The 27,418-nt window shown below is 32.1% G+C and overlaps 7 protein-coding genes across 18 annotated transcripts in view; 3 read left to right on the forward strand and 4 right to left on the reverse strand.

The window, feature by feature from the left end:
• LOC129795525 (rho GTPase-activating protein 20) overlaps nt 1-19,043 on the forward strand; it is a 31,619-nt gene extending 12,576 nt beyond the window's left edge. Inside the window, exons 3-8 of one of the 6 annotated variants that reach the window (XM_055836895.1) lie at nt 7,070-7,253; nt 8,406-8,468; nt 8,745-9,046; nt 10,481-10,643; nt 16,107-16,582; nt 17,620-19,043. In XM_055836895.1, coding sequence (XP_055692870.1) covers nt 7,070-7,253; nt 8,406-8,468; nt 8,745-9,046; nt 10,481-10,643; nt 16,107-16,558 — 1,164 coding nt within the window. In that variant the 3' untranslated portion in view covers nt 16,559-16,582; nt 17,620-19,043. Of the gene's footprint in view, nt 1-7,069; nt 7,254-8,405; nt 8,469-8,744; nt 9,047-10,480; nt 10,644-16,106 lie in introns of all 6 variants that reach the window. The other 5 variants (XM_055836897.1, XR_008751134.1, XM_055836894.1 and 2 more) reach the window with 5 other exon arrangements.
• Nucleotides 2,561-6,798, reverse strand: LOC129795541 (arylsulfatase B-like). Its single transcript, XM_055836926.1, has 3 exons — nt 4,681-6,798; nt 3,529-4,329; nt 2,561-3,468 (listed from the first exon to the last, which is right to left on the reverse strand). The coding sequence occupies exons 1-3, from the start codon at nt 4,807-4,809 to the stop codon at nt 2,719-2,721; spliced, it is 1,680 nt and encodes a 559-aa protein (XP_055692901.1). The 5' UTR covers nt 4,810-6,798; the 3' UTR covers nt 2,561-2,718.
• Nucleotides 19,044-20,410: 1,367 nt separating the features above from the next.
• On the forward strand, nt 20,411-21,116 carry LOC129795748 (probable prefoldin subunit 6). The gene is made up of 3 exons (XM_055837230.1): nt 20,411-20,627; nt 20,699-20,799; nt 20,881-21,116. Exons 1-3 carry the CDS (start codon nt 20,552-20,554, stop codon nt 21,082-21,084), a joined length of 381 nt encoding a protein of 126 aa, XP_055693205.1. The 5' UTR covers nt 20,411-20,551; the 3' UTR covers nt 21,085-21,116.
• LOC129795706 (clathrin light chain) lies at nt 21,104-23,812 on the reverse strand. Of its 6 annotated transcripts, none has more exons than XM_055837179.1 (6): nt 23,598-23,810; nt 23,151-23,228; nt 22,025-22,060; nt 21,674-21,860; nt 21,558-21,569; nt 21,104-21,413 (listed from the first exon to the last, which is right to left on the reverse strand). In XM_055837179.1, the coding sequence occupies exons 1-6, from the start codon at nt 23,728-23,730 to the stop codon at nt 21,233-21,235; spliced, it is 627 nt and encodes a 208-aa protein (XP_055693154.1). In that variant the 5' UTR covers nt 23,731-23,810; the 3' UTR covers nt 21,104-21,232. The 6 variants fall into 6 exon arrangements, with proteins under 6 accessions (XP_055693154.1, XP_055693153.1, XP_055693155.1 ...); XM_055837178.1 differs by having other exon boundaries at nt 22,025-22,063; XM_055837180.1 differs by lacking the exon at nt 21,558-21,569 and having other exon boundaries at nt 22,025-22,063; nt 23,598-23,812.
• Nucleotides 23,813-23,925: 113 nt separating this feature from the next.
• LOC129795737 (dnaJ homolog subfamily C member 24-like) lies at nt 23,926-24,549 on the reverse strand. The gene has a single exon (XM_055837215.1). The coding sequence runs from the start codon at nt 24,388-24,390 to the stop codon at nt 23,947-23,949; it is 444 nt and encodes a 147-aa protein (XP_055693190.1). The 5' UTR covers nt 24,391-24,549; the 3' UTR covers nt 23,926-23,946.
• Nucleotides 24,550-24,555: 6 nt separating this feature from the next.
• Nucleotides 24,556-26,137, forward strand: LOC129795603 (26S proteasome regulatory subunit 6B). Of its 2 annotated transcripts, none has more exons than XM_055837041.1 (2): nt 24,556-24,792; nt 24,878-26,137. In XM_055837041.1, exons 1-2 carry the CDS (start codon nt 24,760-24,762, stop codon nt 26,084-26,086), a joined length of 1,242 nt encoding a protein of 413 aa, XP_055693016.1. In that variant the 5' UTR covers nt 24,556-24,759; the 3' UTR covers nt 26,087-26,137. The 2 variants fall into 2 exon arrangements, with proteins under 2 accessions (XP_055693016.1, XP_055693015.1); XM_055837040.1 differs by having other exon boundaries at nt 24,587-24,801.
• Nucleotides 26,071-27,312, reverse strand: LOC129795741 (40S ribosomal protein S12, mitochondrial). The gene is made up of 3 exons (XM_055837220.1): nt 27,231-27,312; nt 26,559-27,165; nt 26,071-26,482 (listed from the first exon to the last, which is right to left on the reverse strand). The coding sequence occupies exons 2-3, from the start codon at nt 26,608-26,610 to the stop codon at nt 26,124-26,126; spliced, it is 411 nt and encodes a 136-aa protein (XP_055693195.1). The 5' UTR covers nt 26,611-27,165; nt 27,231-27,312; the 3' UTR covers nt 26,071-26,123.
• Between the last annotated feature and the right edge of the window lie 106 nt (nt 27,313-27,418).

A 27,418-nucleotide genomic window follows, 5' to 3' on the forward strand; every position in this document is an offset into this window, starting at 1 on the left:
ATTTGCAAACAAAGTTAATATTACATATAGCGCGTTGCTGTGTACACTGATAAATTAAAGACAAATATTGATATCCATTAATCATTATTTTGCAAATTCATGCCACTTGTTTGACCTACTTTTTTTTTTAAAAATTAATTCACCTTTCATTTACATATCACAATTAATTTGCAATATTATTGAATTGGTGATTAATTGAAATTTATTAAGTTGCTCACCTTTGAGTAGGTGAAACCAAAACACAGTAATTTGAAGAAAAAATAATCTAATAAGATTGTTTTAGGGTGATAAAAAAAAGTTCTATAAAAAAAATGCAAAATTGTTTATGAAGGTTAATAATGATTTTTAATAATAAAAAAAAATCAAGACGTCAATGGATGATTTTTGTTGTTGTACTGATTAAATCAAGTCAACGATCAATATAATTCCAAACTAATCATTAGAGTTTTTACTATAGCTTATCTAGTCCTGAATAAGGTAAACAGAGCTGATTTAATTTGATCAGGTAAAAAGTAGTCTTTACGGTTGTTTGCATCATGAGAGCCCCCTACTACCATGAAAAAATTTCAGGGCAAGCAAAAATGGCGTAATTTTGAAGGCAAACTTCATGTGTTTATATCTTTGGCTGTGGTTAACCGATTTTAAAAATTTTACTAGTTTTGGAAAGGTACATTTCTCACTTTTCCAAAAATGGTAAATTTTTGAAAATCGGTCAACCCGTTATTTCTTGGCAGTCATTTTGGTAAACCTAGGCAAGAGTATTTTTTCACAATTAAACAAATTTTGACTTTGACCTCTTGCCTAGCGGCCGCTAGTGCACCGATTTTAATAAATAGAATATCGTTGAAAAGGTAATTTAATTTCCTTTCCAAGTCTGATAACTATTTGAAAATCGGTCAAGCGGTTCGGTCGTGGCAGCCATTCTAGTGAACCATAGTAAAAAATACATTTTTGACTATATCTCAGCCTGTGGTTGACCGATTTGAACAAACTCGGATTCAAATGGTAGCCAATCATGTCCCCTAAATTAAAAAAAATCATTTCGATCCGTCACGTGATTATAACATTTCAAAATTATTTACTGATTAGACTATAAATCACTTTTATTTGTTCTTAACTGTAAGAGTAACATCAGATAAGTAAGATTTTTCAAGAAATAAAATATAAAGAATAATTAAAGAGATCTAGAAAAAAAATCCAAAGAAATATGTAAATCTTAATAACAATTGGGGGCTTTCGGGATGCAAACAACCGTAAAGACTTTTTTCTATCTGATTCAATTAAATCATTAAACAAAAAGAAATATTTTTTTCAACAAAACTAAAAAACATAAATTATTGCATTGCTAATTTATTGAATTATAAAAATAGCAATAAAGTACATTGAAATAAAAGAAAGAACTAGTGAAAAAAAACCATTCCAATAGTTCCGGCAATTAAATAAGGAAAATAAAATATATTTGAGTGAGAAAAAGCCTTTTCAATTTTTCACATCTCAATAATTCGATAGACTTTTCCTTTTTATTTACTCGAAAATGTGTATTTTCTATAATTTTGGGTGTGTGTGTGTGCTATATGGGGGAGTTCACCAGTTCATTGCTCTCCTTCTCAAAACATAATATACAGAAGAAGTAGAAAAAAAAAACGTATGTATATATCCCGCATTCGATATAAACATACTTCGTATAGTATGTGGAGTGAATAAAATTGTCTGCAAAAATCATGCCAAGACGATGTTATATGCGTGAAAAAAAAATGAGGATGGCAAGGAGGAGGGGGGTGGTTGTGGGACATATATGTGGAGGAGGTGGAAAAAAAAGAGCATGTAGTATAGAAATAAAAATTGACCTTGCGCAAAATTAAATTGTGTAGCATTAATAAGAAAAAAAAAGAATCTATTTTCATCACACAAACACACGCACATGATACAGAAAAAAATCCCATAAAATTCACCAAAAATAATACATTAATAATTGTATTATTATAATAAAGGTTTGGTGGTGGAATCTGCTCTATATGTATATTTTTTCTACTCATTAGAAGTGTGTTTAATTTATTTATTACACAAACACTTAATAAATCTCAATTAGAGAAATGTGTATTTTCTCTTTTTTTTTCCTTCACTGCCATTTAGTTTACTTTTTTTTCTTCTCTCTCAATCGTTTAAATATATTTTTGTCTATATATAGTTTTGTATTTGGAATTGGTTTAGAAACAAACTAGATTAATAGTTTGGATTAGAATTAATTGAGTTTTAAATTGAGTTTTTTCAAGCAAAGTGATCAATTATTAATCTTTAAATTTTAAGATTTGTTAAAGGCACATATTAAGATTAAGAACAGAAAGCCTGAAAAGTAATAAATTTTAGTTCAATATGTACTAAATTCAAGTTAAGAAGAAGTCTTTCGTAAGTAACGTTTTTCGGAATGAAGATATTTCCAACTTGGAAAATATTCTGATTATTTGCGAATCTTCAGATTAAAGACAATATTCGAATCGTCAAAGAAATTAAAAAATATTCGACAGTAAAATACCCTTTGAGATTCAATGACATTAAAAACTTTTTTTCATGCTTGAAAATTTATTTTAAATCTTTTATAATTGAATTAACATTCGATTTTAAGTTAAAATTTAACGGCTTAGTCCTTCATCCCAGAAGGAGATCGTCTTTACTTTATTTTTATGTTTTATTTTTTAATAAAAAGAATTTTTTTTAAAACTAGAAAAAATTACTGAGACTCTGTGAAGAAGTATCATCTAGCCACCAAGTCCAAATATAATTATGAAATGCAGGATTTGCATTTCGATCCGTATGAACATTATTGGGTTGTACCATTGTGCTCATTATGCTTCCAAGTCTACTCTCAATGGTAGTCTTTATTGCGCTGTAGGCAGGATCCGATGCGAGGTTGTTCTCTTCACAGGGATCTTCGTAGATGCGAAAGAGACAGGGTCCTTGTTGTGGATTGCAACTAACGCCTTGTCCTTGACAAACTATCTCTGTGTCAGCTCGAATATTTAAAACATCGGTTGCGGTAAGAGTTGTTGATGCGTAGGGATTGAGAGCTAGCCAAGCATCACTTTGCATAACAAGTTGGGCATAGTTTGATGATTGAGGATCATCTTCGTAGGGCATATTACCAAGCCAGGTGTCATAGGAGCCACCCCATGTTGTTCCTACGATGTATTTATACTCATTATACTGATAGGAGACGTAGTTATCAACTGGGTCTATATTATTGACCATTTCTGTGCGTGTTGATGGATTATTGCAGGATAATGTGGCCCAAATGTCAATACCATCAATTATGTTATCAGTATAACAAGTTGAACCACCTAGTTTGGTTAGTGTAGGATACCAATCGGTTATGTGAAGTAAATTATCTGATACGTAATGGCGTTCTTCGAAGTCCGTACTCCAAGCTAAGGCTACACCACGAACTGCTCCTTCCCAAGGACTATCCTTTTGCTAGAGCAAATAAAAAGTTTTAATTTAGTTTCTTTTAGCATTTTTTTGTAGTTAACTCACCCCACGCAACGGATAGTTTGAACCTTTTGTATGAAGTTGTCCCGCTGTAGGTGCACCGTTATCCGAGAAGAACAAGAAGAAAGTATTCTCAAGGATTCCTTTATCACTCAGCGCCGTAATAATTTTTCCTATACTTCGATCTAGGGCCTTAACCATAGCAGCATAAGTTCTCCTATCGGGATCCTGGATATGTGTAACAGTTGCTAAATCATCCGGAGTTGCTTGAAGTCCACCATTTGTATTTCCACTGTGTGTAGCTACTTGAGGAATGTAGAGAAATAGGGGTCCATTGCTTTGATTATGATTCATAATAATGTTAGTTGCTTCATAAGTTACAACATCCGTTGCATATTCATCACTTCGGTTGCGATAGACATCCATGTTGTAGCGAAAATCAAATCCAGCTGGGTAGTAGCTGGTTTGTTGGGTAAAAGCCCAGTAATCAATGTAGGGTCCTAGGTTACCTATGTGTGAATCAAAACCCCTATAGGTTGGTGTGAAGGTCTTTCGGGCAAATCCCAAATGCCATTTTCCCACAATGTGTGTCTTGTAGCCAACATCTTGAAGGCATTGCGATAGAATCTCCTCATCTAGGGGCAAACTACGTGGTTCATTTGCAAGGATCACCGAATGCTGCATCCCATTGTTTATGGGATATTTCCCTGAGAGAAAAGCCGATCTCGATGGTGTACACAGTGGTGCTGTGTAGTGTCGATTGAAAATGACTCCTTGACAGCCCAGAGCATCAATGTTGGGTGTTAGAATTTGATTAGATCCCCTCAAACTCATATCGTGTGATCCCTGTAATTAATATTTTATCCAAATTCCATTAAAAATTATAATAAAACTGCGTAGAAAGCTTTGAAATTTTAATCTTTGTTGACTTTTCAGATTTTCCTTTTGAAATCGATTTTAATGGTGGGTTTAAGAGCGATTAAAATAAAGCAAAACGTCACTAAAAACATGCTATGTTTTTTTTTGGCTTTTAGGGCATTATAGAAGTATTCAGAAATCAATCTTAACACTCTATAGAATATGGCTAAATGTATGGAGAATTTTAACCTTAAAGCTTAAAAGTTTTAAGATTTGTTTGTAAAATTTTAAAAAATATTAATTTCTTTGTTTTGTGTGTATAATGTCGTTAGAACTTACGAAATCATCCGCTAGTAGAACCACAATATTCGGTTGATTTTGATTGTCTCTCTCACAGCACATTACAAAATGAAATAATGTAATAAGAAATAGTAAAAAGAAACTTAAAAGAAAATCTTTATGAAACATTTTTGTAGCTTATTTGCTTCTTTGGAAAAATTTTAGCATAAGAATATTCTTCAAAATTCACGTAAAAAGTGTCTGAAAGAACTTCAAGAAGAAGTCATTTTTATACCAATTTGCAGGGAATGATAAGCCTACAACAATAGAGCTCTCAGCTATGCAAATTAACTGACTACACGTTTTAATAATAAGTCTGAAAAACGTATATTTATGTAGTTTAAATTATCCTTTGTTTCATAAAAATTTAAGAAAATAGTATTTTGTGTTAATTTTTATTTTTGTCGTGATAAAAATTAAATAATAAAATCTTTTTTTTTTAAAGAATTAGTTCTACCTTATTGTTTTAAGGAACTGAGCAGAACAAAAAAATAATAATCAGATAAACGGTTAAGACTACCTACCTTTTGCATTAATATTTTTAAAATAATTATAAAATTTAATGAAATTCTTTCGTCTTTTTGTTCCTTAGATAAGGAACCTCTAAAGTTTTTTTTCCCTTTGAAAACAATTAGTTCCTCGAAGAATGCATTACTTTAGTTGACTAAGAATTTTATCAATGTAATATTTTGTGGAGGAGAAAAGAGAGAAAGTTGGAATACACATAAAGAGCTGTTAAAAAAGGGGGACTTGAAGTGTTGAAAAAATGATAAAAAGAATGCCCAAAAATATATCACTAAAAGTGTCTGTTTTAGTTTATTTTCTTCCACATGTACAAAAGAATGCTTTTGAAGAGAATTTCGTTGAAAAAATGCCCGCGGGGAATGAAAGGGGAAGTGATAAGAGATAAAAGGCATAGAAGTAATACTTTGTTTGAAAGAAAAATAAAAGAACAAAACGGTGTAAAAGTGTTTTAAAGAATTCTACTAAAAAAGAAGAAATATTTTGATGTTTTTGGACACTTGATTGAGATTAGCATTTATTATGTAATTAAACATTCACCTTTTGCCATAGCCTATGACCTCTGCAATTTGTTAAACATTCTCTCTCTGCATCTTCTTTATCAAACAACAATTTTTTTTTCAATATGAAAAATACATTTCGTGACTTTATGGGCGTTTATGAGGGGGGGAGGGGGGAATTGATGTACCTACATGTTGTACATAAATTGAAAAAAAGAAGTAAATAAAGCGAGAAATCAATTTTTTAAAAGCAATTTTTACAACTGTTTGCTTTTTATGAAGTTATTTCCGCTGTTTTAGTGATAATTTCCTTTTCAAAATCTCTGTTTATTTTCGTGCATTTCACATGTTATGTAAATACTCAAATCAATATATAAACATTATATAGATAACGAAGAAATATCAACGTAAAAGATCAATAATTTTTCTCTTTAGGAGAATTTCTGAATTTGTCATCTTTTCATTGGAAGAAAATTAAGTTTGTAGAATTTTTTAGTTGAAAAAACTTTTATTTTTCATTCTAATTTTATTTTGTTTAAATTCTTTTCTTGGAGTATTTTGCTTAATTTTATTCTTTATCTCTCTTCTTTTTTCTTTGCCTTCACGACTAAAGGCGGAAGTTAATGTAAGTTACATTTTTTGTGAGCACAAAAAAAATGAAAAAAAAAGAATGTTAGAGCAAAAATTATTGGAAAATTTTAGATTAAAAGTTGTCATAGGTAGTATCTACAAAGTGGATGTATAAATGTTAGTATTGTAGTACACGTGATTAAAAAAATAATTTAAAAATGTAAAGAATATAGTTTTCCAAAAAAGGAGTTTATTAATTTTTGACGTTCTTATATGATAATTTTGGAATAATAATCTTCATTTAATATGAAAAATCTATGTTTAATTTGCAATTTTATTATGATTTCTTACCATCATTACGATGAATACATTCCTTTCTTAAACTATTCGTTTAAAAATTTCATTTAAAGAATCTGTAATTTTGTAGGAAACTTAGCGGCTCAGAACTTTATTTTTCCCACATTTTATTTTTTCGTATACTAATAAAAATTCTAAATATCTTCTTTTCTAAACTCTTGAATGCTCAGATGTGCACCTCCCTCCCCTATCTTTGCATTATGCTTAAATGTGAATTTATTCAAATGTTTTTTTGGAATAAAAATATTTCATTTGATTCTGAAATAAAAATACTTAAATACTTTTTTTTTTGAAAAAAGAGAGAACTAAATTAAAAAAGAAAAAAACAATTAAATGAAAATTCTTTTTTGAATTAAAAAAAAACCGACCAAAGGAAAAAAAAAGAAAAATTAATTTATAACGATTTAATTAATTTTCTTCTTCTCCTCTTCTTCTGCTAGGTCGCAACGAGAATCATGAAACAGATGATTGAACAATTCACAACATTCAACTTGTTTGGACGAGAAAATTATGAATATTATGCAAGGGTGACGGGTAGGGTGTTACGTGTTCAGGATGAATGGATTATTAGTTTTCGATATCCACCCCTTCCAAGGGGAAAATTTGCCCAGCAAAATTATGCACGTAAGTACATACTTAACAATCTATCTAATTAACACATCATTAATTTATTATTCATAATTTTATTAGCTCCCATGGCATAGTTTGCAAAAAATACCTACATAATCTATTAGATTGTCGGTTTGAATAATATTTTTTTTTGTTTTGTTTAAAAGTAAAATGTTTTGTTGGGAAAATTACTCAAATTCAGTGAGTGTGAAACCCTATTTATTGCCTGAAAGGAGTTACAAAATGCAATTACTTAATTGCAAATGCTAATTTCCTTCTTGACTCTGTGCATTGTGTGTGTGTCAAATACCACACGCTATATGACCTAAAAATAGAACAACGCGGAAGGATAATAGATTTTTGCTATTATTGAGTTATTCGATTTTGTTTAAAATTATTTATTAGAAAAAAGAAGAGTTCTAAAATGAAGCTGAAAAAGTACCTAATCTAAGGCTGAAAATGACTAAATTCAAGCTGAAAAAAGTAATAAAATGCTGGAAGAGTACTAAATTTATACTGGAAAGTATTAAATTTAAGTTGAAAAGTACTAAACTTATGCTAGAAAAGTAATAAATTCAAATTTTAAAAGTACTAAATTTAAGCTGATAAAGTACTAAACTTTTGCTAGGAAAGTACTAAATTAAAACTGAAAAAGTACTAAATTTTAGTTGAAAATGTACTAAACTTATGACGGGAAAGTTCAAAAATCATACATAAAAAGTACTAAATTAATGCTGGGAGAGCAATAGATTTAAATTATGCTTAAAACGTTAAATTTAAGTCATAAAAGTGTACTAAAGTTATGCTGCGAAAATACTAAATTCAAATAGAAAAGTACTAAATTTATGCTGGAAGAGTAATAAATTTAGGTAGTTATTAAAAGTACTAAAAAGACTAAAAAGTACTAAATGATTAATTTTTAGCAATTGAACAAAAAAGGATAGTTCTCCATATTTGAATAATTCGTAAAAATAAAAATAATATATTCGGCAAATAAACACCCGTCGTATAAAATTAAATTACATAGTCCAAATGCAATCAAAATGGTGATTAATAGTCCCTGATGGTTCTAAAATATTGTTTTTAATTATTTATTTAATTGCTCTAAAAATTAATTAATTGTTTAATTTGATGATTTTTTTAATTCTTCTTTTGTATTAATTTCAGTACAATTGTCACTCGAGACGGAAAAGACGTGGCTACAGTGCGAATGCGATCGCTGGGGATTGAGTAAGTTGACTTTCATTGAGATTATTAATTATAAAACTTCTCTTTTTCTTTTTTTTTTCCTTCATTCGATCTCTTTGCGCGTAAATGAAGAAGTTATTTAAAAAAAAATAACGATCATTGACGTAGAATATAAATGAGGAATTTAATTCATGGACAAACGAATTTTACTAGACGATTTTTCTTTTTCTTTTTACTTGAATTTCCTTTATAAAAAAATTAACCCGCATGTGAGGGCTTTATGCGAATTTTTTTTTTTTTTTGGTAAATATTTTCCAGTTCAAGAGGAATCTCACTCAACGCCGGCACTTTTGACAGCTGGAGGCCCAAATGTTGGCAATAGTGCAATGTCATTGGGAATAATTCCTGAACATTCACTTCTTGAATCATGTGCACGATTGTCCGTGAGCCTCGAGGGTCCGAGCATTTTTACGGGCACAACAACAAATCAATCTAGCTGCTCATCATCACTATCGGGGCATTCATCGAAATCTGGTTCACACCATCATATGACATTGGAGGAATTGCGGGCGGTTAATCGTTATGCTGAAAGTACAAAAAGTCTCTCATATTTGCCACAGGTAATTATGGCACCGTTCAGCATTGCAATGAAGAGTGGCATTGCCATCAGGAATGTACGAAATCTAACAATCTAACCCTCAAAGCTCTCCTCCAATTATTTTTTAAATTAACTTTCCACTATTTTTTTATTTTGTGAGAAAAAAAAAGAATAATTTCCCTGAAAGATTTTAAAAATTCCCAAAAGACATTTTAAATAAAAATTCTCATTGAGACTTTCTTTTATATATTGTTTTTCTTTATTTTTTCCCCTTCATTTAACATCTTCAACAGGTTTTTTTTTTGGCTTTTAAGCGTGGTTTGTTAACATGAAAAAAATTAGGTTTCATTTGATTAACAACTTTCATTTTAATTTATGATTTTTACATTTTTTTTTTACTATTTTTTATCTATTTTTAGCAGGTATTTTTAATTGGGGTTCTTTTGTAAAAATATATCTCTTTTATTTTTAACTATTAGGTGGTGGTTTATGGTGGTTTTGGTTTTATGGTGATCTATTATATTATTTTTCATTTCTCATTTTTATTTTATGCTCCATAAAAAATTTTCTGGTGATCAATTTAAGAGAAATATGAGACATTACACAATAAAGAAAACATTAAGAGCCACCTGTGGTCATTATGTGGAAGTTTTGAAAAAGAATTTATTACGTAAAAGAGGTAATTTTTGCAAGATTTTTTATGGAAAACAAGCTGAAAGGGAGAAAATAATACAAATTTTTTAAAGATAAAAGTATTTAGAGCGTTCAAATCACATTTACTGAACAGTTTACAAAATAAAATATAAATGAATAAGAAGAAGAATATTACGATTGTAGTGAAAAACTCTCTGATTGGCTAATTTAGTTTAAACATCAGATTTTCATTGGTTGGAGCGGTTTCTTTTTGTAATCAGCGACGTTTCGAATAATTTTTATTCATCTTCAGACTCTTCAGGCTATCGAGTAAAGCTCTGGTGCAAGCTTAATTGATGTTTTAAAGGAGTCCACTCACTTATGTTCTAAAACCATTCGCAATTTAATTAAATAAAACTTTTACTCTCTTTTAAAATGATCACTTGGAGATTAATTTTTTTTCGTAAGAATTATGCTTTTTCTCTAACTATTTAAGCTTTATTTTATTTTATTTTTTGTTTTTATGTCAATTGGTTGTGTGAAGAAGAAAAGAATCTTTTGAATGAAAATCTTGTGAAATTCTATCGTGAGAGACTGATGAAAAATACGAAAAAAAAGAAGTGTGAAAAAAGTCGAAGAACGTTTGTGATTTTTATTGATCTCTCTTCACAAGTTAGAGTTTTTTTCCACATCCTATACCTCTATATGTATCTACCTATAAACATATAAATGATGTCTATTTTGCGAATGTGAAATACACAATCAAAAAAAAAAAGAGAAAAGAAAAATTAAACAAACATAAAAACCCGATACTTTCCAAAAGGTCCATGAACGACAGACGGCGCGCATGAGGACACGCTCCGAATGGTTTTTGGGGGCTCGTGGTGGTTCATTGGAACTCAATCCGGACAATATGCGACAATCCACGAGTCCAGGATGCAATCAATCATCAACACTGCTACCATCGGCAACAATCGGTACCTACTGTAATGCAAAAAATGATAGAAATGCTAAAAAGTCTATGCTAATTGTTGCTAAAAACTCATCACCACTTACTATCACCACCTCCACCACATACTTTAACCATAACAATGATAACAATTTGGGGGATTTTGCACGCAGTGATTCTGTCGATAGAGTCTATGTTGCTTCACGTTCCTCCGTCACCGCTCATGCATCGCGTCGGGGTACAATTGGAGCAACAACGATGGCTCGCACCACAAATCGAATGATTAATTCACATCCACCTCCTCCAGCACATCATCAGATACATCATCATACACACCATCATCATCACCAACACCCTGTGCATCCATCAACATCCAATTCTCGACACATTTCACAGAATGTTGCACGCCAGAATAGTGCCCTCATGATTTTCTTCACCGTTCTTGATTTTATTTTTTAAATTTTTTAATTTTTATTTAAAAAAAATCTTTATTCCCTCTTCTAAATTTTACATTTTTTTCCCAATTAAATTTCTTTTAAATGTGATTTTAAAACAGTATTTGTGTCGTTTTTTTATATCCTCAATGTTGTCTTTTTAATTAATAATTTATGATTTTAATAATTTATGTAAAATATTTAAAAATTTTACAAAAAAAATAATCTATCATGAGTAACATTCCTAATAAATTACACAAAAAATGACAAAAACGTTTAAATTATAATTAAGAATAATTAAATACATATATCTAATATGAATATACCGTAAAATGGGGTGAATTAATTTCCTAAACGAGCTCGGTTAATTAAATTTTATTCTAGGCCAATCGTTCGGACTATTTACATAAGTCCTTCCTCAGGACCTACAACAATATGAAAGAATACATAAGACTCAAAAAGATTCAATAGAACGTTTTAAACTGTCAATATCTTACAATGACGTTTAAGTTGTAAATGAAAAGCAAAGATTTTTGACAGAATCAACCCTAATTTTGCAGAAAGGTGCAAAGCAAGGGATATATTCCCAATAGTTGATAGCCATATGGCTCTTGCCCTTGTGAACGAAACAAAGTTTTCACAATGAAGATTATTGAGTATTAATTGACTATTTTGAATGAAAAATCTTTCGTGAAAATACAAATTTTATGCTTTTCATGCGATCTAGTAGATGCTAGATGAGATAGGTCCCAGAAGTTTGGTTGCAATTGGTACCGAAAAATGGTCTACAGTGGTCGCTTTTGCCATAAAGATGGCAAACCAGGTATAAGTTTTAAAAAGCTCATTTAGTTATTGGTTTATCCAATATTCACACGGATTTCAAACCTAAGATATTCATATAAAATCAGTACAATTTTGATTTTCTGTCTCTTTCATTCCCATTGTTAGGTTAGAATTCCGAATAAATATTAGACAACCCAATAATATTATTTTTGGACGGAACGAAAATGTATTTTCTAACCTAAAAAGCTCCTACAAATTTTTAGGTGTGTTAAACGTTCTAAAAGAATCTCATTTCCTTTTATTAATGCTTCTTGAGTTCGAATATTTATTTTCTCCACCGGAAAAACATGATTCTGTCATATTTTCAAAATGGCAGCCATTGAGTTCTTTTCTGCGACCAAGAAAGCTTTTGAATTTCAAGAATTTGTACCGTAACATCAAAGATTTCAAGCATTTCTTTCATTTATTTAATTTTTCTACTAAAAAAAAGCAACAGAATACTCAGTATTGCGCATTTTTAGAGTGATATTTTCATCACAAAATGGCGGTACAACTTGGTGGCCATTTTGTAAAGTTCTAATACGTTAAAAAACGATTTTTCTTCGTTGTTTTCCTTTCCAGAATCGTTAAAGAGTTTGTTTTGAATAAAACCCATCCAATTCGCCCCGTTTTACGGTATATCTTTAAACAAATAAGTTATTAATTTAATATTTTGCAATTTTATTTAACATTCACATGGTATCTACTACACATTTTTTTTTTATTTAAATGGTTTTTCTAAATAAAATTAAATATATTTCACGATTGATTTTGTGTGTTTGTGTGCAATTTGTCAAGCATGTCAAGTTCATTTTATTATAATTGTTTTGTCTTAATCAATGTTCTATGCTATTCATACTAAAAAGAATAAATAAATAAATAAATTCATTCTTGTACAAAAAAAAATCACTGTGCTGGGAAATTAACTCATTGGAAAGTCGAAAGAAAAAAAGTTTAATGGGGACAAATGAAGAGATATTGGAAATTAGAACAATTTTCAAAATTTCTTTTACAAATAATTGTGATAAAAAAAAGAAGAAAAGATGTGAAGAAGAAATCTTTTGGTGTCTGTTTGTGATAAAAATATGACGGGAAAGGGGAGAAGGAAAAGAATGGGAAAGAAAGGCAGAGAGAAATATCGAGTAAATCACACCATAATTGTCACTGTAAATAACATTTTATGCTCCCTACATTGGTCGTAGTTTCATTTCATATAAACTTTGTACTCAATCACAGAAATTTTCTAATACAAAGAGACAGAGAGAGAGAAAAAACGTGCGCCGTGCAATTCATAAAGTAAGAATGGACGTGTAGGAATTTTCATTGAGAGAAAAAAAGTGGAATTTGTGCTTTGATAAGTTGATGGCATTTTTATGGGAATTTATTAGCTAATTCAAGTAGTTTTATTTTATTTCAATAGTTCTGTTTTATGATTGATTATAATTGTTTATAAATTTAATTTGAAAATTCTTCCCGCGGTTGTTTATTGCGGCATTCGCAGCATCTTCACCCGCGCAACAATTTCTCTTCACATTTTTTTTTTGAATTGATTTCCGTTTCTTTTTATTTGTGGCTACAAAATCGTTTATAGAGAGAAGAAGGGAAATTTGATCTATTGACCCAAATTGTGGTAATAGAGTGAGAATAAATGCAATAAAATTCTTCTCATTCGTCTTGAGAATTAAATTATATCTCTCATGTTCTCTCAAGATGTTCATGATTGGGAATTTATTATATTTATTCCTTTTTTTAAATTGATTAGATGAGATTTTAGGCTTTAAAAAAAATCAATTAAGGATTTATCACAGATTTAATCAGAAATCTTCGCTAATTTTGACTTCAAAAGTACCTAAAAAAGAAAATTCTTAATTCTCTTTTATACCTCCGATGTTCGTCAAAAAATTTCTGCTGTCCCTAAGGAAAAGCAGCAATTAAAACCACAACTTTCAACCGTAACACCTGACACTTAAACCTGAGGAACATAATAAATTCGAAAATAATAAAATTCTGTGAAACTCACTCAAAGATTTTAAGATTCTTTCCTTAACCGAATTCATTTGATTTTTGTGAAAATAGAAATTTTCTATGCCATTTTTATGAACTTAAAGTTAATAAAGAAAATTTTCCGAGAGCATTAATAGAGAACAAAATGTGCAAATCTGGGTTAAGAATATTTCAAGGTATCATATTTTTTAACGAGATGGAGAAAATTGTTCTGACGGAGAAAGATACTTAAAGGACGGAATATTATCTTATAGGACTTATCTAAATCAATTTTTTCAGAAGATTTGCCTTACTTTATTGCGCCAATTTTCCCTACTTTAACCCTTTCGCGTCCACGTAAAACATGGAAACATTGAAACATGTACTCTCTTTATCACGATAATTGTCTTATGGATGTTTTCGGAGGATATTTCTTAGACTAAACGTATTCTTTGGTCTCTTTTATGTGAATTCAATGCATTTCTAACTTGGAAAAACAATTAGGTTCATAAAAATTTGGGAAAATGAAATGTTTCAAGTTTGGGTCTATGTATGACCCAAAGAACGCGAAATCTTTACTCTCTAGAAAAGAAAACAGATTTCCTGCATTTTTGCAAAAATTCTTCTTCTCAATTTGATCAATTTTCTCACGTTTCAAATAAATTTTCTTCTTTTTCTTTTTTTTATGGAATTAGGCGATGATAAAAAAAAATGTTAATATAATTATAATAAAAACTTTGATATGAAACACATATTCTCACGTTCTGTTGTTTAGTATTGTGTCTCTCTTCGTGTTCTAGGGGTATGTTTAAGTATTTTTGAAATACCTAGACTGCTTAGAAATATAACAATGCAACAATTTCTCTTATTTTTCTAAAAAAATAATAATAATTAACGATAAAATTAGAGACGATCGAGCAAAGTTTATCATCTAAATCGATCTTAAAAATTTCAAAGAATAGAAAAACATTTAGCTTTTTTTCAAATAATTAACAATTCTTTAATTGTATATAGGTATAAAATTACGGACTTACAACTAAATTAATTTATTAAAAATAAATTAGAAAATCTTTCTCCATATAGGTAGTGATGATGATGGGAAATGTTGAATGCAAGCCTTGTTCGTCTCTTTTGCAAAGAATTTTATTCATTTTCATTTTCATTTTTATTCTAATTTTAATGATGTAAAAACAATACAAAGCAGTCTTTAAGAGATTCAGAAAGTTTAAAAAGCTTCGAAGAAAACCAAACAGATTTTCTATTTTTTCTTTTAACTAGAAACAGTTGGAAAGTCTGGGAGGGAAAATTGTGAATTCTGATTTTGGGACTGAAAAAAAATTGAAAAATCTCTTCCAGTAGTATCTCTGCTGGATCATCTCTTTTAATTGCTATTTACTTGATCAAAATCTATCCAGAATGATTCTGAGCAGAACATACGTTTATATTTCAATGTAAGTGTTGTAGAAAACTCGGGAAAATACAAGAAAAATTTGAGATATTTAGCTCAGAATCAGTGGAAAATCTGTAAAAAATATAATTTGGATTTGTTCTGAATATTTTACCCAGAAAGCTAAGAATAATTATTCTAGAAAATGTTTTGATGGCCTCAAAATGAATAAACTCCTTAATTTTCATTTCATTGCAAAAGAATAAAAATTCTATTAGCTTTGAAAATCAAAATTATTTCTAACGTAAAAGGTAAAATTTCTCATTTTCCCTCAGTTTTGTAGCAAAGAGAAAGTTTTCTTCATGGTATTGTGACAAGAGAAAAGACCACCAAAATAGCCCCATTAATGGTGTACCTCCCTTAATCTTAACTATATGGGCGATAATATGAAAGGAAAAATAAAAGAAACACAAACATGAAATTGGCGAGTAAATATCTCGTCGTGCTATCAAATAATTATTTCCTCAACTTCGCCAATTTCAAGAAAGTTAAAATGCTATCAACTAATCGAAAATCAATTGAGTCCATTCTTATCACAAGAAAAAAGGTTAATAATTACCTACATATATGTGTGTTATTTTGTAAATAACTCTATGTCGTTGGGATCGTGGGAAAGAGAATGTTTTGGGATGGTGGGGAAGATGAATAAGAAGGAAAAAGAAACGTCTTTACTGGTGCTTTGCAATAGCTGTGACACAGAGAACAAAAAGAAGCGTGTTTGCGGAATAATTTTGAATTTTCTTCTCTTTTTTTTCTCTTCTCGCTGCGTGCATTTTTGCAACCTCCATACTACCTCCTCTGTCCCTTCAATTAGTTGGCAACATCGGCTTGAGTGCTTCAGCTGAATCGGTGCATCAACTGAAGCGTGCCAATAGCCGTCGCACCGGCGGTTCACGCCATCATCCGCATCGTTCGTCGTCGCGTAGGAACAAGGAGAACGGCTCACGACCCGGTAGTTTCCGCAACACCACCGCAAGTGGACTACAGGCCAGCAACAGTCATCACAACAGCAATGCAGACGGGGCAGCATCAGGGGCAGGTGTGGGACGTCTCAAGAAGCCCAAAGGGGTGTCTTTTGATGCTACAATGCACTCATCGCCGGGAAAATGGTGCGATTATGCACCAGCCATTGATGATGCCACCGATGCGGACATGCCAATGGTCACAGATGCCCCCGATGAGTGCCACGTTGTAATGATGGACACGACACCGCCACCGGCTACGCAGGACACCATTCACCATCACTACAAACCACCAAGAGTATGATTCCCCGCGACGACTGACGATTAGGTATGAATTTGAAATGAGAGGGAGAAAGCACCAAAGAAAGCGCAACAGTAATATCTTCACCTCTTTTTTTCTAATACACAACAAAAGATCAACAAACAAACAAACAACCAAACAACACATCAACATTCTTTTCGTGTGTCTCATTTTGTCTTTTTTTTATAAATTTAAGAGCACATCCTTGTTTTCCTTTAATTTTGAAATTCATTTTTAAGACATTTTTCATGGCATTATTTGAAGATAACCACCATGAAGCATATGCTCGATGCATTTGAAATGTAAGTATAGATGATGTGATGAAAGTTCCTGCAGGTAAAGAAAATCTCTTAAAAAAAGCCTAAATTAGTGACAGAAAAGACCTCCATTATCTACAGGGTGGCCAAGAATAAAAAAAAAACTTTGAGTTTATGCTTCTTTTGGTGGCAGAAGTTTTCAGATATCTCAATCCAATCAAAAATTAGCTAATATTTGCCCTGATTTCTTGACCACCCTGTACTATAAAATTAGCTGAAGGAACTCCTAAAAGATTCACTAAAAATATCCAAAAGCCACGCCCCCATTAAGTATTTAACTTTTTTTTAAAGCATATGCTTCAGTGTTTGATGATTTTTTAAAAAATAGAATTAACAATGAAAAGGAAACTTTTTATGAATAAAAAAAAATCAGTTGCAGCAATGAAGCATATGATTTTGAAGAATCAATAACTAAAATATAGAAATGTGAAGGTTAAACACTTTAAGACAATTTTAATTCGAGTTTTATTAACTCTAATAATGCATTTTTGAATTCTTCCATTCAAGAAAATAGTTAAATGGGGCATTGAAGCATATGCTTTATCTATTCAATAAAAAAAGGTACATTAGCTGAATTCGGAAGTAAAGTACAAGTCTTTTTGCTTTTGTTTTACATGTTTTGATCAGCCTGCAAGATTAATTATTAAATAAATATTTTCTTCAAAAAATGCCATGAAGGTCTCAAAAATGAATAAACTCCTTTGCCGAGTGACGTTGGCTATTGCAATGTTCTCTTTTTAATTACAGAATTATATCAAATTAAATAAAAAATAAGCAGAAAAATCCAGGAAAATTGAGAAACTTTTCACAAAATCACATTCCTTTCGAGCATTTAAATGTCTTTTTTTTAATAAAACTAATTGCTAGAGAGCAAGAAGAAAAATCCAGAATAATATTAAATTTTAATTAAAATACAGAATCACGATAAAACCGAAAGAAAACACCGTCCACTGGCACACACAATTCAAGCAAAAATATCACCGAAAAATTAACTAAACCGAAATTTTTTAAATTAGAATATTTGTTAGAATTAATTTTAATTTAAACACAACGAAATCAACATTGAAGAAAAATTTAAAGAAATTATTTCCTTTACTGTTAACGAGTGGAAAAATCATCATTTTAAGAGGTTTTTTAAGATGTTTTTTAATACAAATTTTAATTGTTTCTTAAGAGCTGACACTAAAGAAATATTTTAATTTTTCACTGCACACACAAAAAAAAACTTTAAGTAAAATAAAATTAAAAAAAAATTAAGATATTGATGTGTAAAAAATTTCTTTCTCAATGAAAAATTGCTAAATCAGAAAGAAAAAAAAATTTCCTGTAGTTAGAAAATATTAAAAAAAAAAAAAAAATTATCATGACACTAAATTTCTCACGCGCGAGAAAAATAAATTGAATTCTTTTTCATAAAAAATACGCTAATTGTTTTCTTTTTTAAATCGTCGTTTTTTGTGGATTTAGCTAATATATTTAAATGAAAAAAAAAAGTTGCAAAAGAAATCGTTAAGCGCTCATGCTATTTAAAATTGAAAAAAAGAAACTAAAATTAAGTCTAAAAATGAGAAAAGAAAAAAATTAAATGGGAACCAATGAAAAAGATTTTTTTACTATATTATATAAAAAAAATATTTATGGAAAGAAAAAAAAATCTTTATAGGGATGTAAGGGCTTTTAAATCATAGTTAAGGGACAAGGAAAAAATATAAAGATCTGTTAAAAGCAACGTTTTGTTGCAAAAAAAATTAAATTTTTGCCAAAAAACGTGGTTAAAAATAAATTTTCTGTTTACCTAAAATCTCGCATTATTTTTAAAGAAAAAAACATTAAAATCAACTTCTTTGTAACACAACAACAAAATTAAACGAAACAAAAAGAATAAAGAAAATCCTCTTGTTAGATTTAAATTGATGATTTATTGTGAGAAAGAAAAAGGAAATTATATTTAAATGGTTAAAAAAAAGAGAACTTAAACAGACTGATTAAAGACTATTTTTCTTCAAAATAGTTCAAAATGTTATTAATTAAACAACAAAAAAGAGATGTTCAGTACACACAACAAGTAAAAATAATAAATAAACGAAAGAGCCAGAAGGAGGTCTCTAAATGGGAGTTAAGGAATAGAGAAAAACAAAGAACAAACACCACACTATAGGTAATTAAAAATTTATTTTAGGGTTTTCATAAAAAAGGCTTTTTTGGATGAATTCTTTCAAGAAAAAAGAAATCCAGTATTATTGAAAAACAAAGATTTATTAAATTTTAATTATTATACATAAATAATACATAATTCTGCACCATTCTTTTGCTCTCTCATTTTTATATAAAAATTTTTATTATAATTCCTACACACATTTTAATAAAAAAAAAACTCACTTTTTTTGTAGTAATAAATGAAAAAGAAAAAAAAATAATTTAAACAAAGAGAGAGAAAGAAAATTTAAATGTATGATGGAAATGGAAACGAAATATGTGTTCTACAAAAAAATTAAAGAAAAAAACCTTTTAAATTATAGGAGAAAAAAATACAAAAAATATATAGGTTATCCAAATAAATTTAATAAGAATTATTATTATTATTAATGAATAAAAATAAATGAATAAGCGTCTAAATGAGAAAAGTGAGACTTTTAATTTAATACAAAATCCACCACCATGATGGCCACTGAGAAAGGATCCCCTTTTTGTGTCGAAAGCTTTGGAAAATGGGTGCAAATCCTTGAAAAACTTGATCGGTTCTAGTGCACTGAAAGAACTTATTGAGAAAAAAAAAACAATTTATAAAGGAAAAAACTTAACCTTCCTTGCTGATGAAATGTTTTTCTTCTAGAAAGCTGGTAAACTCCTTTTAGCTGTGATTCTTTTTAAATTAATTTAAGCTAAAAAATAAAAGTTCTTTTGTTAAGTTTTTGGATTTGATCCTCCTGGGTTTTAATGATTCTTTCGATTTATATCGAGTTTTAGCATAAATAAAATTCATAACTAAACTTATAAAGAGTTTTTCTGCATTAAAATCAGCTAAGAAACTTAAAGAAAAAGAGGGAAAATTAGTTTTTTTTCAGTTAGCTTTAAAGTTTTAATCTTTAATCTCTTTAAACCCTTTAATCCTAGAGAATTCGATATTTCATTCTCAAAATTTAACCTTATATTTGTTTCTCTGAAAGAAACCTTTTTTTTTAATTAATTGAATTTCCTGACATAAAGAGACGTAGAATTTATCTCAAATAGCTTAAATATATTTTATTTTAGCAATTTAAAAAAAAAATCATCTTGGTCAAAGCGGCCATCAAAATCTTCCAGGGTTAACGTAAAAATCAATCTTTTATTTTCGAAGAATCTCCTCAAAAATTATTTTTTTTGTTAAAACTTTGGCAGAATTGCTTGCTTAAATTTGGAAAATTTTCAAGTAATTTTTCTCTATGGAAAATTCATTAAAATGCAAAAGAAAAAGGAATAAATCGCGTTTTTCTTACAAAAAAAAAATCTTAGCGCTAAAATATCTTTTATGCTCGCACCATGACTCCACCCACAGCGCCATCTGACATCATCAAAGCAAACAACTACCACAAAAACCAGCTGAAAGTTTTTTGTTTTGCTTTTCCCATTTTTCACGAATTTTCTTCAATTTTCTGCATTTGTGTGTGATTAGTTCTTGCAAAAAGGCATTTTGCTAATCATGGTGGACAAGGATAGTGCTTTGATTCAGAAGAAATTGCAAACGGAGCTGGAGCATTTCAAAGCAGCCCAGAAAGGTGAGGTTATGTCTTCCCTTCCAGGCATTTGGGGATTTTTCTAATGCCCTTTTCCTGGTTTTTTTTTGTAGATTTCAACAAATTGGTACAGCAACGACAACTCCTCGATGGGCAATTGAATGAGAATAAAAATGTCATGGAGGAATTGAATTTACTTAAATCCGAAAATAAAGTAAGTTCCCTGTGTGCGTGGGTGGGTGAAGGAGGAATGTTTAGTCATCCGGAATTAATAAAAAAATGTCTTTCATTGTAGGTTTACAAACTCTATGGGCCCGTATTGGTGCGACAGGAGCTTGAGGAATGCCGACAGAATGTTGGGAAGCGCATTGAGTACATAAATAAGGAGCTGAAGAGGTGCCAAGACACCCTTGTGACGCTGGAGAAGAAGCAAGATAAGCACAGAGAGAATCTCCAGAAGCTTCAGCAGCAATACCAAGTAGCCGTTGCCATGAAGTGAAAATAAAAGAAAAAAAGCGTTTCATCTTGGAATTCTCTTCTAAATCCAAAATATTCAATTTATTCAATAACGCTCATCAAGAATGATTGCCGGAAAGGGGCTCCTCCTTCTTCCTGTCCCAGCAGAGAGGAATGCAAATTATTTTTATTTATTCACGTTTAATGGTGACAGGATTTTGCTTCAGCTGAAGAATGATTGAACGCATCCGGGAGACATCGCGACTTGTCTTGCTGGCTTTTGGATTAAAATCGCACAACTTGGCAATTCTCTCCCATTCCGTCCCTGGCTCAATTTCCGTCGATTCAGCCACAAAGTTCTTCTCGGCATTCCTGGAATTGAGGTGAGAAATTAATTGTTTTTCCCCCGTCATTTCTCTTTTCAATGCATTTTGCATGCGTTCCTCCTGGCCAAGCTGCTCAGCAACACAAAGAATCTTTTTGTTTTGTTAATTTTAAAATCAAGAAAATACTCACTTGGCTGACTCCCTTCGGGAAGCATTCAAGAAATGAGCACAAAGCGCATGAATCCCCCAAAAACAAAGCAAGAAACAACAAAAGAGACAAATTGAAGAAGAAAATCTTCTTCTTACCTATTCGAGGACTTTGTCTTCGTGATGGATTCCTCGTGTTGCTTATACCAATCCTCAAGTTCCTTCTTAGCCTGCTGCTTCAGCTCTTCCTTCTTCTTCTCCTCCTCACGATCCTTCTCCTCGAGGCGCTTCTTTTGATCCTCACGCCACTTCTTGATCTTCTCCGGCTCCTCCATCGGTGGTTTAGCTGCAAAGAAAATCATTGAAAAAAATTCTTTTTAGTGTCCTTCAAAGAAAAATTTCTCTCTAAAAGAAAAACTCTAGGCATTCGTTAAGAAAAAAAACATTTAAATTTTTAAGGAACACTGAAAGGACTGAAAGGGGTTTCTTTTTTCATTGTCTTTGTCTCACCTGAGCGATAGCTTATTTCGAAATCGTTTGACTCATCTTCTGAGAAAATAAAAAATAAATAAATAAAAAACAATCTTTACACATGCAAAAATAAGCTTAAAAATTAATGAAATTAAATAAATTTTAAAACAAAAAGAGTGATAAAAATGTTGTGATTGAGGTTTAACAGTGTTTGAACGGATTAAAAACAGAAGTTAGGAGCTACCCTAAGAAAACTCTATCCTGGTTTAATTTTTATTTAATTTCTATCTCTTATTTTTATGGATTTATTAAACTTTAAAAAAGTAGAGTAAGAACCTTTTTTTTAAATATCTTTTAAAGGTAAATTTCTTGTATTTCTATTTTTATTTAATTCTTATCTTCTTTTTTTTTCTAACCTCCAAACCACCCCAAAAACTTTTTGTTTTAATTTCTTGCCCCTTAATTGGTTTTTTTTGTGTCTAAAAAAAGAAAAAAAATGAAGCCAGTGATGAAAGTTAATAAAAGATGAATCTCACATGAAAACATCTAAAAATTAAATAAAAAAAAATGAAGTCAACGTGCCATTGGAAACGAAAAAAATAAAATAAAAAGGAGTTTATTCGTTTTTCTTGGGAAAACCCTTTTTATTCAGAGAAATAATCGAGTTAATAAGAGATAATCTCTGAAGAAAATTCCCACAATGATCAGCTAAAGCGGAAGATTTGCCCTAAAATTTAAATAATGACGTCACAAAATGCTTTATTTTTGACTCCTTTAAATCGTTTCAAAGCATGATGAAGCATTGAAGCACTCATGCTAATGCTTTATCCATAACTTTGGATAAATTGTTTTTAGAGACAAAAATCACAAAAGTGACGTCATTATTGATATTTTTTGGGTAAAGTTTTTTTCGGGTTTCCCCGGAAGATTAAAGTGGAAAATAGGAAGTTTTTGAGGATTTCTTATTCTCTGATCTTCTCTCTCTCTACAAAGTTTAGCCAACATTGATTATTACCCCAAATGATGTATTTCCCACAGAAAAATGAATAAACTCCTTTTCGTGATTTTTTTTTGGAAGAAAATTTAAAGGCTTTTTCTTGTTAAAAAAAAGGGAAGATGTGTGTGTGAGAAAAATGTGGATGGGAAAGAGAATTAAAATGTTTACCATTGACGTTAGTCTGCTCGTGAGACTCAATGTTATTGATCATTTCAAAGCTCTCGGATGACTCCAGTGTGCCATTGTCTACATGAAAAAAGAAATTAAAAAGAAAAAAGAAAATTCTTACGACAGAAAGCACATAAAGTTCTTTTTTTTTTCAACAGAGAAAGCTTTTTGATCATTTTCTTTTGGAGGATTTGCAGCTGAAGAGATTTTTCTTTAGCACACAAAAATTAGGGAGCAACGGGAGCAAAAAATCAATAAACAGAGGCAGTTTTTTTTAAAGGACAAGCAAATCACATGGAAGTTAATAAAGGTTTGCCTTTTTTTTGTAAATTTTTTTGGCATATTTGATTTTTATGGGTGTTTTTACAGTAAGAATTTGAAGGAGATTCTTTGTATTGTCCCGGAATTGAGGGGAATGCCCCCGCGGGCGGAATCCGCCCATCTTACCAGGTTCTGTCTTTGGCTGAGCTGGTGGTGGATTGAGGTCATCCTCGAGCCCCGCCAGGGCGTTCTGTTCACGGGCAAGGAACTCTGCTGCCGGATCAACGTCCTGCTGATCGAAATTATCACCAAAATCCATTATTTTCCAAGAATTTTTGCACTCAAAAAACAAAAGGAAAATTTTCTTCTGCGTCACCCGTGTCAGTTTTGACGTTTAGTAGATCTCTCCAAAATTCGCGAAGTCTCCAAAAAACCTTACAAATGTTTTTTTTTTAAATATGTACAATATTTTCCTAAAGAAGCAAAAATTATGCTTTCGCATAGAAAAACATGCTTTTCTAGCAATAAATAAATATTATTTCTTCATCAAAACTTCAATAACAAGAGAACATTCATCACATGCAACAAAAATATTCTCATTCTCCGGCATTTCTTCATCTTCCGGAAGGATATAGGTACCCCCACAGCGGCAGGTTTTGCACATAAGTTCACTCTCTGTGTCCCAAATGAACTCTTTCCGGTCAACAGTGGCAAAGACAAGGGGTTGCATGCAGAATTCCTCCTGAAGGAGTTCAGCATCGTAGATTTTGCGAGATTCTGGATCTCTCAGGACTTTGTAGGCTGTGTCAATCATGTGGAAAGATTCACTTTGCTTCTCCACTTCATCCTCGGTTATTTGGGGCATTTTATCCGGATGGTGCTTGAGGATAAGAGTTTGGTAGGATTTTTTAAGTTCCTCCAATGTTGCTTCTGCAGAACATCCGAGGATTTCGTAGTAATTTCTCCTATTGGGTGACATAATTTGCCTTCCTGGAGGTTATGGGGATTCCAGAGTCACTTCCTGGTTATATTTTCCTTAATTTTATTATGATTTTGCAATTTTTTAAAATGTTTAAAAGAAAACAAAACGCGATTGGTTTGAAATCAAACATAACCCAACTTTCGCTGATCTCTAACCTGTACGTCAGCTAATTGAGCAAATCTTCTATCGTCTGTGATGTTACAACAAATGCTAAGTCAGCTAACCAATTGTCTAACTTTGTGACGAAGCGTTTTTCCTCCGAGTTTATTTTTGCAATTTTCCACGAAAATATCCAAATTTTGTGCGTGAAAGTACTTTTGTGCCCACAGAGGAATACCAATTGATTGTTTCCTGGATAAATTGAAAATGGCTGATGTGGATGTAGTGCTCCCGGAAAAGGTTAGTTTGGTATGAAAGAAAACCAAAGATTCTGGAAGTTCCTGGGAAAATGAGATGAATTTGGTGAATTTGACTTAATTTTCAGGATGAAACGTTGGAGTTGAAGCAAGCAAAAGATGCCCATGGAGGGCTCGATGAGCTGGACACGGAGGATTTGTACACAAAGTACAAGAAATTGGAGAAAATGCTGGAATTCCTGGAGGTGCAGGAGGAGTACATAAAGGATGAGCAGAGGAATCTCAAGAAGGAGTACCTGCATGCCCAGGAGGAGGTGAAGCGCATCCAATCCGTACCGCTGGTGATTGGACAATTTCTCGAGGCTGTGGATCAGAATACGGGAATTGTGGGCTCCACCACGGGCTCCAACTACTACGTGCGCATCCTGTCGACAATTGATCGGGAACTGCTGAAACCCTCCGCTAGTGTGGCACTGCATAAGCACAGCAATGCCCTTGTGGATGTTCTCCCACCGGAGGCGGACAGCTCAATCTCAATGCTGCAGGCAGATGAGAAGCCCGATGTTAGTTATGCCGATATTGGTGGGATGGATATGCAAAAGCAGGAGATTCGTGAAGCTGTGGAGCTGCCACTCACACACTTTGAGCTGTACAAGCAGATTGGTATTGATCCCCCACGTGGGGTGCTTCTGTATGGGCCACCGGGATGTGGGAAGACAATGCTGGCCAAGGCAGTGGCTCATCACACCACGGCTGCCTTCATTCGTGTCGTTGGGTCGGAATTTGTGCAGAAATACCTCGGCGAGGGGCCACGTATGGTGCGTGATGTCTTCCGCCTGGCCAAGGAGAATTCTCCAGCAATTATTTTCATCGATGAAATTGATGCAATTGCCACGAAGAGATTCGATGCACAAACCGGAGCTGACAGGGAGGTGCAGCGTATCCTGCTGGAGCTTCTCAATCAGATGGATGGCTTCGATCAGACGACCAATGTAAAGGTAATCATGGCCACCAATAGGGCAGACACCCTCGATCCGGCCCTGCTGCGTCCGGGACGTCTTGACAGGAAGATTGAATTCCCCCTTCCGGATCGTCGGCAGAAACGTCTCATTTTCACCACAATCACCGCCAAGATGAACCTCTCGGAGGATGTTGATCTCGAGGATTACGTGGCGCGTCCGGATAAGATCAGCGGAGCGGATATCAATGCAATTTGCCAAGAGGCAGGTATGCATGCTGTCCGGGAGAATAGATACATCGTCCTGGCCAAGGACTTTGAGAAGGGCTACAAGAATAACATCAAAAAGGACGAGCAGGAGCATGATTTCTACAAATAATTCTGTAATTCTTAATTCGTTTTCTAACAATAAAATTCTAAGCTTTCTTCACATGCGGTAGATCATAAACACCCCGGACGCATTTTATCTTCACCCCAGGTACATCCTGCAATCGTCCCACGCGACACAGGACAATATTGTGCTCTTGGAGATTATGCCCAATGCCCGGAACATACGCAACCATCTCCTTGCCCGTGGAGAGGCGCACTAGGACGCATTTTCTATTAGCCGAATTGGGTTTCTTCGGTTTCTTTATGAGAGTTTTCAGGATAATCCCCTTGGCAAAGGGTTTCCCATCCAATGGCTGACGTGGGGCTCTTTCCTTCTTATGGGGACCCGTTCTGTGCATTCTCTGCAACGATGCCATCCCCCGGACTGCATTCAAGGAGGCTACAGCTGGGACGTTCCAAGAAGACATAACCTCACATTTACTACTCACTTCATTTTCATGGGAATTTCGGCTTTTACTCACTGAATCCATTGAACAGGGATGTGGCTGTTGTCAAAAAGCGTCCTAGATTCATCTCACAAACCCTCCTAGATAAACTTTTCAAAAGAAAATAGGAAGAAAATCCAATTTTCTCCTCAACAAAACATCTTTTATTATTCTTTGTAACACTTAGCGCCAACTAGCGTTAAAATTTCAAAGGAGAAATTCACAAAATTTACAAGTTGAAAATTGTCTGCAAAATGAATTAATAAAAATTATTAATTTCCTCAATTTCTTCTTAGAATTCGATTAATTCGAATGAGTTCAATTAAAGGTCCCAAAATTTAAAAAAAGTATTTCAGAATACTGAAAGAGTCTTCAAGGTCGCAGTCATCGTTTTGATTTGAATTCCGGCAAAACAAAAGGATGTCCGGCTCAAAAGTTAAATTTCGTATTTTTTCTTCTCAGCTCTAAGTTTTGCAATATCCTTGATCACTTCCGCCTCTCTTTGTGCCAAATCCTTTTCATTTTGCACATCTTTTGCGCATTTTTGCTTGCCACGAATTTTTTGCAGTTCCTTCTCTTTTGCCTTCAGCACCCGCAGGATTTTTCGGTATTGCGTCGTCTTTCCACCCATTTTACGTGGAAACTGTGAATGCAGGAGCTTCCTGATTGATCTAGAATCTCTAGAGGTAAGAATTAGAAGGAACTTACCTCAATAATGTAGCGCAAAAAAACAAAATAATGTTGAGGAGAGTGGACTAACTGAAAACACGTTAAAACAAATAGACAAAAATCTAGCGGTTTAATAGGGGAGGTTTAACCCTTTCTGGACCACCACACAGACCAATCATAATGAATTGAATGTGCGAAATTAATTAAATTTTTAATAATTTATTTTA

The sequence above is a fragment of the Lutzomyia longipalpis genome, chromosome 4 (genome assembly GCF_024334085.1).
Source record: "Lutzomyia longipalpis isolate SR_M1_2022 chromosome 4, ASM2433408v1".
NCBI lineage: Eukaryota > Metazoa > Arthropoda > Insecta > Diptera > Psychodidae > Lutzomyia > Lutzomyia longipalpis.

Coding starts and splice junctions, on each gene's coding strand:
- LOC129795748 (XM_055837230.1), top strand. CDS start 20,552: ATGGTGGACAAGGATAGTGCTTTGATTCAGAAGAAATTGCAAACGGAG. Junction 20,628..20,698: donor TTTCAAAGCAGCCCAGAAAG/GTGAGGTTATGT, acceptor TTTTTTTTGTAG/ATTTCAACAAATTGGTACAG. Junction 20,800..20,880: donor TACTTAAATCCGAAAATAAA/GTAAGTTCCCTG, acceptor CTTTCATTGTAG/GTTTACAAACTCTATGGGCC.
- LOC129795737 (XM_055837215.1), bottom strand. CDS start 24,390: ATGTCACCCAATAGGAGAAATTACTACGAAATCCTCGGATGTTCTGCA.
- LOC129795541 (XM_055836926.1), bottom strand. CDS start 4,809: ATGTTTCATAAAGATTTTCTTTTAAGTTTCTTTTTACTATTTCTTATT. Junction 4,330..4,680: donor TTCTACTAGCGGATGATTTC/GTAAGTTCTAAC, acceptor TATTAATTACAG/GGATCACACGATATGAGTTT. Junction 3,469..3,528: donor CAAACTATCCGTTGCGTGGG/GTGAGTTAACTA, acceptor TATTTGCTCTAG/CAAAAGGATAGTCCTTGGGA.
- LOC129795741 (XM_055837220.1), bottom strand. CDS start 26,610: ATGAATCTAGGACGCTTTTTGACAACAGCCACATCCCTGTTCAATGGA. Junction 26,483..26,558: donor ATCCCTGTTCAATGGATTCA/GTGAGTAAAAGC, acceptor GGAACGTCCCAG/CTGTAGCCTCCTTGAATGCA.
- LOC129795603 (XM_055837040.1), top strand. CDS start 24,760: ATGGCTGATGTGGATGTAGTGCTCCCGGAAAAGGTTAGTTTG. Junction 24,802..24,877: donor TCCCGGAAAAGGTTAGTTTG/GTATGAAAGAAA, acceptor CTTAATTTTCAG/GATGAAACGTTGGAGTTGAA.
- LOC129795706 (XM_055837178.1), bottom strand. CDS start 23,730: ATGGATTTTGGTGATAATTTCGATCAGCAGGACGTTGATCCGGCAGCA. Junction 22,064..23,150: donor CGAGCAGACTAACGTCAATG/GTAAACATTTTA, acceptor TTATTTTCTCAG/AAGATGAGTCAAACGATTTC. Junction 21,861..22,024: donor CGAAATAAGCTATCGCTCAG/GTGAGACAAAGA, acceptor TTTTCTTTGCAG/CTAAACCACCGATGGAGGAG.